At 41.3% G+C, this 10977-nt stretch overlaps 3 protein-coding genes across 3 annotated transcripts in view; 2 read left to right on the top strand and 1 right to left on the bottom strand.

Moving 5' to 3' along the window:
• Positions 1–254: 254 nt before the first annotated feature.
• On the top strand, positions 255–2158 carry LOC120722523. Its single transcript, XM_040013536.1, has 2 exons — positions 255–1042; positions 1604–2158. Exons 1-2 carry the CDS (start codon positions 608–610, stop codon positions 2156–2158), a joined length of 990 nt encoding a protein of 329 aa, XP_039869470.1. The 5' UTR covers positions 255–607.
• A 618-nt stretch (positions 2159–2776) lies between these two features.
• LOC120722512 lies at positions 2777–4869 on the bottom strand. Its single transcript, XM_040013524.1, has 2 exons — positions 4831–4869; positions 2777–4310 (listed from the first exon to the last, which is right to left on the bottom strand). The coding sequence occupies exon 2, from the start codon at positions 4150–4152 to the stop codon at positions 3232–3234; it is 921 nt and encodes a 306-aa protein (XP_039869458.1). The 5' UTR covers positions 4153–4310; positions 4831–4869; the 3' UTR covers positions 2777–3231.
• Positions 4870–5389: 520 nt separating this feature from the next.
• The window catches only part of LOC120722522 (butyrophilin-like protein 2), a 43062-nt gene continuing 37474 nt past the window's right edge, over positions 5390–10977 (top strand). The window contains exons 1-4 of the mRNA XM_040013535.1: positions 5390–5489; positions 5825–5962; positions 6069–6164; positions 6692–7030. Coding sequence (XP_039869469.1) covers positions 5390–5489; positions 5825–5962; positions 6069–6164; positions 6692–7030 — 673 coding nt within the window. The remainder of the gene's footprint in view (positions 5490–5824; positions 5963–6068; positions 6165–6691; positions 7031–10977) is intronic.

Here is a 10977-nt window from a genome sequence, read left to right as displayed (position 1 = left end):
AGTTTTACGATGGTCAAAGAGAAGGCAATGGTCAGAGGACATTCTTCAATAAATCAGCACAAAAAAGGGAAATAAGTCTGAAGCATCGTTATCTCGCTGTCTAGCTGGAAAGCTGGAGGAAACTCCAGGCGAGGACAGCATACTTTCATTACCAAATGAACAAATTGGTCCTCTCTTTCTAATCAGACACGTAGCAGCACTCCTGCTTCTGCTTTGTTCATATTTAACAAATCCAAATGCAGACATGAGTGGACACGTTAGTTTTGGGCGCTCTCACTGAACTAACACAGCCAATCCCTCAGCATGTTTGTGCTCTCAGCTCGTATCGCCTTCCTATTTAATATTTTTTTGCTTTTTCAAGAACTTGTTTTAACATTACACTCAACAACAAACAAATCCTCAAAAACAAAAATAGTAACTCTAATGTCCAAAATGCATTATATTTCTTCAAGTCAGTATCCACAGTATTTCTGATTTCGCGCCATTACCCCGATTCATAGCGGAAGCCGGTTTTTACTTCCGCTTGCGCTGTTGTTGACAGTTGCGGGGTTACACCTTCACTGTTGATAAAGATTTCTCTCACTGCAGTTTGTTTTACCTGGAGTAAATGGCAACACATCGAAGGTGGATACACAGTAGAGATGTTTTAAAAAGCAGCGAGGACAGTTCAGTTGCAGTGCCTCACCCGTCACTTCTCACGGAGTGGGTAGATGACATGAAACTATGGCCCGATGATAGCTACATCGACATTATTAATTACCTTGTATTTTCCGAAGGCGTTGATGGCGAGGAATTACGTAATTACAAGAGCACCGAGGCGTATAATTACCTGCACAGCAACAAAATTGATAAAGTACTGCTCAACAAACAAGGCGACTTTATTTTTCTTAAAGCAGCTGTAGAGCCGAGCCAGAGTATTAATCAAGCGAAACACTTAGCATGGGCAATGCTAAGAGAAAGTGGAGTAGTGGAGACAGTCGGCTGTTCCTGTATCGCCGGATTAGGGAGATCATGTAGTCATGCGGCTGCTATTCTGTGGAAGGTATATCACTTATCTGGATATCACAATGTTTAAATCACTGAAACAGAAACACTGGACTGGTCAAAGGCTGTGATTAAGGAGTCACGCTACTGCCATCTAGCCAAGTATTACGTGGAGCACTGTTTACATGTGAAAGCCACTCGTTAACTTTGTGTGGGCTGTATGCTGTACAATCACATGAAGATAAAATATAAAAAAAATAAAAGACTGCACATTAAGGTCAAATTTACAAGACAAGAACAACTATAGTTATAAGAAGTGACACAGAGTAGTATAATACATGTTTGTTTATATATGTATATTTGCACACACCACTACTTTGAAAAAAATTAGACTGTGGATGTATATTTCTGCATCAGTAACTGACTATTAATATGAAATGGATAATATGACTTTGCCAGTGTTTATATCTGTTTTGGATATGATTCAGGTGTATTGACCCAGGGTCATATCTATAACATGCAGGACACCGACCGTGTACTGCTTTGTTAGTGTAAACTTCCTCATTATGTTAAATCTTGAGTATTGACAGTGAGAAAAAACTATTAATGTTTGTTACAGGTGCAGAATGCTGCGATCAGTGGAAAGACAGGGCTTGCGTGTACAGACGAGCAGCGCAGGTGGAATGCAGGGACAGCAAAGAACCTTGAACCTAAACGTCTAAGCCAGATAAACTTCAGACATCACAGGGCAGAGCAGCAGTACGATGTGAACTCCCGGACTGCAGTGACACAATCTCTCCCTAACACACCATATCACCTTACACATCAAGACTTTATTGACAGTGTTAGCAAAGCACCAGTGAAGCCACTTTTCCTCCTCAAGAACACATTAATTGGAAAGTGTTACAATGCCTCGCCGTCTGCAGGTCCTCACCGCAACAGTAAAGTTGATGAGCAATTTTTTCAGCCACACCAAGCACACAGTTACAAACTAAGCTGTAATCCATGCAGGGCATTCTACCAGGCATACATTCAAGTTTCTGAAGAGCAAGCAGAACAATTACAAGAAGAAACAAAAGAGCAAAGTGCATCTGATTTGTGGCACAACTGCAGGAAAATCAGACTTACAGCAAGCTCCGCTAAAAAAGTTCCAGTACGTGCCACCACAAAATGACAAATTTTATCTGAGCACATGTACCCTTCCTTTCGTGGGAATTATGAAACAAACTATGGTAAAGAAAATGAAGTTAAAGCTTGTCATCAGCTGAAAGAACAGGGTATGAACATCCTTCACATGGGTAGTGTTATTAGCATCCAGGAGCCATGGCTCTCTGCGAGTCCTGACGGGGTCATTGACTCAGATGTGCTTCTAGAAATAAAATGTCCTGTGCCGACTTCCTTCACTCACGGAGCAGCTTACCCAGAAATGCAGCGATATCAAACTGGTAGATGGAGAACTGCAGCTGCAGAAAACTGGCAGCAGAGGCTATTACATGCAAGTGCAACTTACAATGTTTTGCACAGGGCTCAAGACTGCCACACTTGTGATCTGGACACCTACTGAGCATGTTTCATTTACAGTGCAATATGATGAAGCATTTGTAAAGGAACAAGTAAAACGCTTGAGAGGGTTTTACTTCTCATATTTCTTACCTCGACTTGTAGAGGAGTATGCAGCAGGACGGTTTCAGTTAAATGAGAGATACTTGAAGATAATGGGCAAGGTTTAATACATGTTACAACTATAAATGGGACAGTCAGACACAACATGTCTGCAGTTTGGTCTCTGTCTTGTGAATGAAAGGAGACATTCAATATGAAATCTGTTAAATATTTCAATACAACTAAAATGTACGTAGTTGCAACATATGGTGGGAAATGAATGACAAACTGACAACATTAAATGTTGTGAATAGTTCTGTATTTCTGTAATCTTCCAACACAGAAAAATGTCAAGAATGCACAACTAATTATTGTAGATTTGAGAAAAACATTTTTTTTTCATTTAAGAAATTTATCACATTGTGGTTGAATAAAAAAGTAATAATTGTTCAATTGATTGATTGCAATTGTTTTATATACACATACATACATACATACGCACACACACACTGTATCACATAACCTTTCATCTAGAACACAAGATAAAAAAGTGAGACCTGGAATTATTTACTCTCTACATATATGTACATCAAATTTTAAAATAATTACATTACACTACACAACTTTATGTCCTGAGTGACCATCTTAATATCCCCGAGTCCACAATTGTTCATAACATACACAATTATGTGTATCACGAATGAGATCCTCTCTTAAGTTCACTAGAGCAGCACATATTCTCAGTATCTTGTCTACTTTAGGAGCCATGCTTATAGGAACAATTTGTGAAAGTATTTTGTAGACTTTCAAGCGTCTGATTGCTCTTTCAACATGGATTCTTACATTTGCAATCCGACGTGTGTATGTTACCTGTTCCTCAGTTAGCGGTCTACGTTTTTTTGTGAAAGCGGGTATTACTAATCTAACTTTTCTCTCAAAGAGTAAGTCTTTAATTGTAAAACCTCTATCTGCCATGACTTCATCACCAGGTTTTAGGTATGTTAATATTCCAGAGTCCATTGTGATAAATTTGTCACTACATCGGCCGCCATATGCCGCAGACACAAACATGATTAGTCCACATGGTGCAACAGCAACCAAATATTTGACTGTGTTGTGTGAATAATGGCTGTATGATTCCCCTCTTGAGCCCAGATTTCTGGGTTTCTGTAAAAGGGTCTCACTGCAGTCTATAATGCATGTACTATTTGGAAAGTTCTTCTTGAAGGCTTCAGGCATAGTTGCTTGAATAGTTTCTTTTGGCAGCCATGGAATTAATGGTCGGAGAACTTCCTCCAGCTTGTCTAACCAGTGTGAGATGATCTTGCTGGCCATGCTTTGTGATATATGAAACTGGCGGCTTAGGTCACCTATTACACGGTTACTCTTTAATTTCATAAGTGTCATGAGGACTTGATCTCGGACAGGCATGGTAAATTCATTGTTGTCATATCCTTCCAGTGTCGACACAAGTGTGTTAAATGTTTCTAAGGCTATCCCAGTGTACAGCAAAGCGTCTGCATCATTTTGAAGAATGAAATATGCAACTTCATCACACTGAGTCATCTTATCCTGCACATCTTTTCTGCGAGACCTGTTGCAGTATTGATGGTCTTGTTGCGAAGGATCCTCCCACTGTGTGTGGACTGAGTGCAGATGTGGCTCAGGGGGTTGTGTGGAGATGCTGGCCTGGTCTAATTCCACTGAACGTAACACTGTGGAGTCTGAATAAGACAAAAATATGATGTACAGTCAAACTGTTAGCATAAGAGAAACTGTAAAGTGTCACTTAGCTTATTATATTTTTGAGTGAAATTTCTCATTCTACATTTTTTCACACAAATGCAAAATCATAAATGTCAACATAAAATGTTCCTAAGTCCCCTAAAAATTTGTCACAATTTTATTCAATTAATGTGATTAGATTTTATTTTACATTCTAAAAAAAGTCACAACTGTTGGTATTTTTGCAAAGGTTGCCTTTAACGTTTTTACTTGAGTTTTCTCGACTTGAAAAAACATGTTCTTTAAAAACACAAACCTAAGACTTTTACAGCCCTTGGAGCTAATCTTTTGGCATTATTATTATTATTATAAACTTTCGTTAAAATTTAGACTTTGCTGCTAATAACCAGCTAGTGCTGATACTAACGCCATTCACCATAGGCTATTATTTAGTAAAAGTAAAGAATTGCGTGTTTAAAATGCGAAACGGTGGCAAACCACATTTACACTTTCACTTACCGGGTACAGATTCTGTGTTTTTGTTCGTATTACTGGAAGCTGTCACACTCAAAGTTGGTCCGAGTGAGCCTTCTTCTTGTCTTCGGTGGGGGTCGGTCATAGCCCAGATAAAGCTCCGGGTCGGGATGTAGTCTGTGGGCTTTTTATCGATAAAATGAAGGAGCAAACATAAACTCTCTTTGGAGGGTGTTTGAGTCTTAAAGCTGCCAGCCACGCCAGTTTCCGATCCTCCTTCCGCGGCATAGAGTGCAGTGCGTAGGGCGGTGGGCACGGACAGGCCTTTCTAGTTGTTGATGCTCAAGGCAAAATGTTTCTAATGCGTTTTTTTCAGTTTTCTTGAATTATTGTGGCAGCCGACGACAGCACACGTTGAACCCGAGCTCATCTTCGAACAGGTAAAGCCACTTATTACCGCACAAAGTAAACTGAGTTTGTTGTTAGCAACGACTGAACGCTGGGTCTCGCTTTGAGTAGCCGGAAGTATAAAACCGGACAACGGAAGTAGTGGTCTGTCATGGCAGCCTACATACGCTCTTACAGAAACCTGTGGATAGGGGCCATGTATGATGTATCCATGAATTACTGTGTGGTTAAACTTCCTGTCAGATACACGCTGTTGTCGCTGCCTCTGGTCTGTTTAAAGGACCAGTTCATCCAGAGTAACCACAGCTGACTGTATCTGAACACTGACAGGCTTCAGATCGCCCACAGAGACGGTTTCATGTGTGACCACAGAGAGCAGCAACAAACTGATGTAAAAGAGCGTGACAGTGTAGGCTGGGTTTATTCTGTCCTCTTTAATGTTTTCAGTTCAGGTCCAATAACATCTAAGAAAAGAGGGATCTCATTTATATTTGAGGACTTCAGGTAGCTGATGTTTTATATCAGCAACAGGTTTGTGTGACTCTAAACTCTGAAAGGTCTCTGAGTGAACTGATGCAGAGATCATGTTTACACTCACAGCGTGTTCATGTTTGTGTCTCTGTGTCCTCAGTTTCCCAGCATGCCTCGGCTCTGGAGGTGTATGAGGGGGTGGAGTCTGTCCTGCTGATCTGCAAGGACACTTCTGTACCTTTTGACCCCACTCTGATGTGGACTCGCCATGACCTCAATCCTCCAATCGTCCACGAGCGTAATGATGCAGGAGATGAACTGAGAGACCAAAACCAGCGTTACAGGAGACGAACGTCCATGAAGACGGACTCTCTGAGGACTGGAGACTTCAGCCTGACTCTGAGGAAACCCCATCACCTCTGACAGCGGCAACTACACCTGCACCATCACTGCATTTGGAAACACACGGACACTGAGTACACTAGAGCTGCAGGTCAAAGGTCAGCAACACACCCCAAAAACCTACTGAAACTATAAAAGGTCAGAGGTCAGAGGTTATCACACTAACAGACTTCTGCAGGGACAAGAACAATGCACATGCATATGTGCTTTATAAACAGCTGTGCTGTAGCTGTATATATGTCAGATGCTAAGACTAAAGTGTGAGCAGTCGGATCAGCTGGTGTTTAATTTACAGAACTGAGAGACTCATAAATGTGCCCACACACTCCTGAAAACCCAGGAGGTCCACTCAGCCTTCAGGTGTGAACAGCAGTGAAAGGTTTGACCTACAGAGAGGCACTAAAGACAGCAGCTCACCCACAGGAAACACAGGATTGTCAGCCTTTAACACTTTAAAACCAGCAAGTCCTGAAAAACCTCTTTCTGGAGTCATGATTAATGCAGCATTACCTGTGACTCTTATACAGACACAATCTTGTAGAACTAGTTTCTAATCTCAGGTGGTCATGTGACCTACAGGTCACACAGACAGCTGATTCATGTGTGTGTCTCTGTGTCCTCACAGTGTCCCACCAAGTCCTCACCCTGGAGGTGTACGAGGGGGCGGAGTCAGTCCTGCTGCCCTGTCACATCTCGTTTGTATCTGGACCCTCCACAGGGGTGTGGAGCCGCTACGACCTCAATCCTCCAACCGTCCACCAGCGTCAGCAGGAAGAGGACGAGCTGACAGATCAAAACCAGCGTTACAGAGACCGAACATCCATGAAGACTGACGCTCTGCAGACCGGAGACTTCAGCCTCACTCTGAGGAAACCCCACATCTTTGACAGCGGCAACTACACCTGCACCATCAGAGTGACGGGAGAAGAACCCAGACTGACAGATGTTCAGCTGCAGGTCAAAGGTCAGCAGCACACTCGAAAACTTAACTATATTATTTTTTATCATATCAGTTTTTCCAACATTAAAAGTAATATTTTCATTTGACAAGTAACTTTGTAAAATAGAAAAGCTCTTAATTTATACCAAAGATTCAACTCCTTGCTTGGATTACACGTTTAATCCACACCATTATTGTATTATTATGTGTATTAATATTACACGTGCACAGTTATTTGTGGTGTGTGTTTTCCTATGAAAACTTACTTTGTACATCAGAAATTCTTTGAATCAGTGTCTTCAACAGTAATTTCCTGCCTGATGATAAACGTTCCCATCCATCCAGCACTGACAGTGACACTGACCTGTGGAAACCTCCTGAGGCCTTTTCTGCACTCTGCTTGTTATACAGAGAACCTGCTGCCTAAATAAACTTAAACCAGCTCTCAGCCCACAGCGAGTGGTGGCTCGATCACTTCATGTATATGATTTATACTGACCGATCAGCATGTGTCTGTTTATTAGCATAGCTCGTCCTCTGTTCAGTCTCATTATTCAGGATGAGACATGATCTGTCCTCCCAGTTCCTGTCAGTACTCTGAGTTCTGGATCAACTGATAATATTTTCATGTTTCTAATTTTAGAGAAAGTGATCAGAAAGAAAGTAGTCGTACATATTTGTTTAATATGTGTAATGAAGGAGATCATTTGTAACCTTCACTAAAGCTGTTTCTGTGCTGTGATGAGCTCTGAAACCTGACTGAAACTCTTCAAATAAACCATTCCTCTGCAGATGAGCTGTTAGCTGTTTGACAACTACTCTTTCAAGGATGTTTGATATGAAAGGAAGGTTGGAGATTGGCCTATAATTAGCTAAGACTGCTGGGTCTAGAGATGCTTTTTGAGTAAAGGTTTAACTACAGCCAGCTTGAAGCCCTGTGGTACATCGCCGATGACTCCTGTAGACTTTGCTGTTTAACCTGATGAGCAGCAGACCTGTTGGAACTGGATTATTAACTTTGGATCAGAATAATCATGTAAACCTCGTTCTGTTGTTGGTCTCTTACAGAGCCGTACATCTTTCCTGCTGAGGCCTGGGTTCTCCTGTCTATCCTGATTATTGCTGCTACTGTGGCACTTGGAGTGTATTTATGGAAGTTACTGAAGAAAGGTATGTTGTGTGTCTGTGTGTGTTTCACCTGCATGTTCTTCTAGCCCAGTTAACAGTTTCTTTCATTCCCACCTGGGAGCTGTCCACTACAACACAGTCTGCTCTGCAGGTGTCAGCTCCACTGAGATAGATGAAGCTGATAATTAACACCAGAATCTGTTTCCACATATTGTCTGCTAGTGGTTCAACGGATCAAAAATCTCACGGGTCGGATTGGATCACGGTTTTTTCATCACGGATCGGATCAATTTTTGGATCAGCAGAAAAAGCAAAAAAGACAAAAAATTAACTCGCCATTTACTTATTTAAGTATTTTTTGCCTATTAAAAAAACATTCAACTCAAGATTCATTCCACGCAATTATATAAAAACAAATTAAGGTGCAATATAGGGCAGTACAGGGCTTTGTATCTACCACTCCGCTGTGATATAACGAGCGGTCATGGTCACGTAGCTTTCCGTTTCCCTGGAGGTCCACCTATTTGTAGTTAGGGCAACAGAAGACGCCTGGGACAGTTCAGCCAAAACTTTAACTTCTCCTGCTCATACATGCTTGGAACAATCTTGTCACTGAAGTGGACGCGCAACGAGATATCATAGCGTGGCTCAAGCACGTTCATCACAGTTTAAACCCCTTGTTTTGCACAACGGAATACGGCCTCCCGTCTGCAGCTAAACACCCCAGTAGCTTTTGTAATAGCTTTAGCCCGGTCTGGCCAGCAAAGGGCTGCTTAAATGCCACAAACTCCTCTGCTCCGCTACTTGGACCGCTAGCGCTGGCTGGACTGACTACGCACACCATACACATACTTTTTTCTTCTTTTTCGAATCTTCGGATCACATGCGTGCCAAACCGTGTAGTGGGATCGGTTCGGATTACGGATCAACCGTGATCCGTTGCACCACTACTGTCTGCATACGAAGGAATTAACAAAATAAACAGAGTTTACACAGTGTTATAACAGAAAAGCTAAAGCACAAGACTCTAAGGGTCAAACATAAAGCCAGATATTAAATACACAAACACACACAAAAGAAAATTTATTACAACAAAGTAAAACCTCACATGTAATAGAATCACATGAATAAATATTATATGTATTATTGTATTTTAAGAACAGTTTTAAACAGAGTCTATGATTCTGCAAGTGTTATCTTATCTGGCCGGTTGATCCAAATTGGCCTTCATGACAAAAGCTCACTCACCTTTTAGATTTAAGTCCCACATGAGGATATAAGTGTCATGGTCCCGCGTCAGTGACGCTGTTGTCACGGGTTGCTGGGGCAAGCCTTGTGTGAGTTATTAAGGACCCAAGATGCAGACTGCTATGGAAGTGAGCGAGCTTTATTAACATAAAGGTGAAACAAGGGATGAGGTGGATGAAAACCAAACCCTAAGAGTAGTGATGGCTCGCTTGAAGCTGAAGCTCCAGTGCGTGTGTCCAAAAAATCAACACACTGCTTCAGAAGCACTGTGTCGAAGCTTGATTCGTTTGGCCAGAGTCACGTGATCGGTGACGTCCGAAGCTTCATTTAGAACCTAACTGCTTCGGTGTCTGATTCAATGGTTTATAAGGAAGTGAATCATTCGTGGGATTTGTGGAGTGTTGTGATGGTGACAGATAGCGAACCACTGATCATTCTACTGAGAGATTTGGAGCCAGTGAGGAATATTTCGTGGAGAATATCTCCACGAAAAGGAACAGGTTTGGCCATCGCACACTAGAACAAATTCTCTTCTTAAATACAAATGGAAAAGGGCTACTTTAAATGCATCATGTTTTTAATTTGCAAGTTCATAAGCATTTTCCCTTTCCTTTCACAATCAGTTCTGCCCCCAGGTCAAAAATATGTCTGGGAAAATTTCCTTTTCGTGTCCAGTATCTTTCTCCCTCGCCCTTTTTCTCTCATTGTGTCTCCTTCTCTCGCTGTCTGTCTTCATTCTTGTCTCCTTAATCTTTTCTCTGTCTCCTCTCTGTCTTCCTTCTGTGTAGTCAGTCTCATCTGTGCTTGTTTCTCATGTCTTCCTGTGTCAGGTCCGTCTGTTTCCTGTTTTATTGTGATAGTCACTCTTCCTGTGTGCATCGTGTTTAGTTTTGTTTTGCCTGTCTCGTCATTTAGATTATTTCCAGCTATGTTTTCCAGGCGTGTCCTCTCTTCATCGATTCACTTGGTATTTATATTGTCTGTCTCCCACTGTTCTTTGTCATCTCTCCAGCTGTGTTAGGGTCCCAGCTGTTTGATGTTTACCAGTTAAGTTCCCAGTGCCTTCCTAGTTAAGTTGTTATTCTGTAAATCCAGCTATGAAGCTAAAACTCCACTCCTGCTTCCAAGTCTTGCTGTTTGGGTCCATTCCTGCTAATAATTTTTATAATCAGTACCTAAAGCTGTGAAAAAAATGTGTGTTTTATCTAAAAACAGGATAAATATTGTGTTACAATTAATCATCTATATACCCATATTATTAAACATTAGGCTTTATCTAATATGTCAGACATCTCTAAGTTAATCAAGAAAACTGTTTATTTATTTATTAAATTTAACCTTTTTAAAATTTATTTTAAGTTCATTGCTTTTAGTTTGCTGCTGGATGGATGACTAACTGGTGTCTTGCTCCACCCAATCTGATGTGGAGTGTAGCAGAGCCATTTCTGCGCTGCTTGGGTGAAGGAAACTCAAATAAGAATAAACTCCAAAAGTCTTTATCAGCGAGAAAGTTGACAAACTACTAGGCTGATAATTATGAAAGCCTTTTGGAAAGAAAAGATGAGCCTGGCCACAGACTAACGTGTTGGAGTCCC

This window comes from Simochromis diagramma, unplaced genomic scaffold (assembly GCF_900408965.1).
Source record: "Simochromis diagramma unplaced genomic scaffold, fSimDia1.1 OVJJ01000641.1, whole genome shotgun sequence".
Taxonomy (NCBI): domain Eukaryota; kingdom Metazoa; phylum Chordata; class Actinopteri; order Cichliformes; family Cichlidae; genus Simochromis; species Simochromis diagramma.
The sequence above is the reverse complement of the archived record's forward strand: the minus strand, read 5'-3'. Positions and strand labels throughout refer to the sequence as shown.

Excerpts from the sequence above, each read along its gene's own strand:
- LOC120722512 (XM_040013524.1), bottom strand. The coding sequence starts at position 4,152 with ATGACTCAGTGTGATGAAGTTGCATATTTCATTCTTCAAAATGATGCA.
- LOC120722523 (XM_040013536.1), top strand. The coding sequence starts at position 608 with ATGGCAACACATCGAAGGTGGATACACAGTAGAGATGTTTTAAAAAGC. Across the intron at positions 1,043-1,603 it reads CGGCTGCTATTCTGTGGAAG|GTGCAGAATGCTGCGATCAG; the intron begins GTATATCACTTA and ends TGTTTGTTACAG.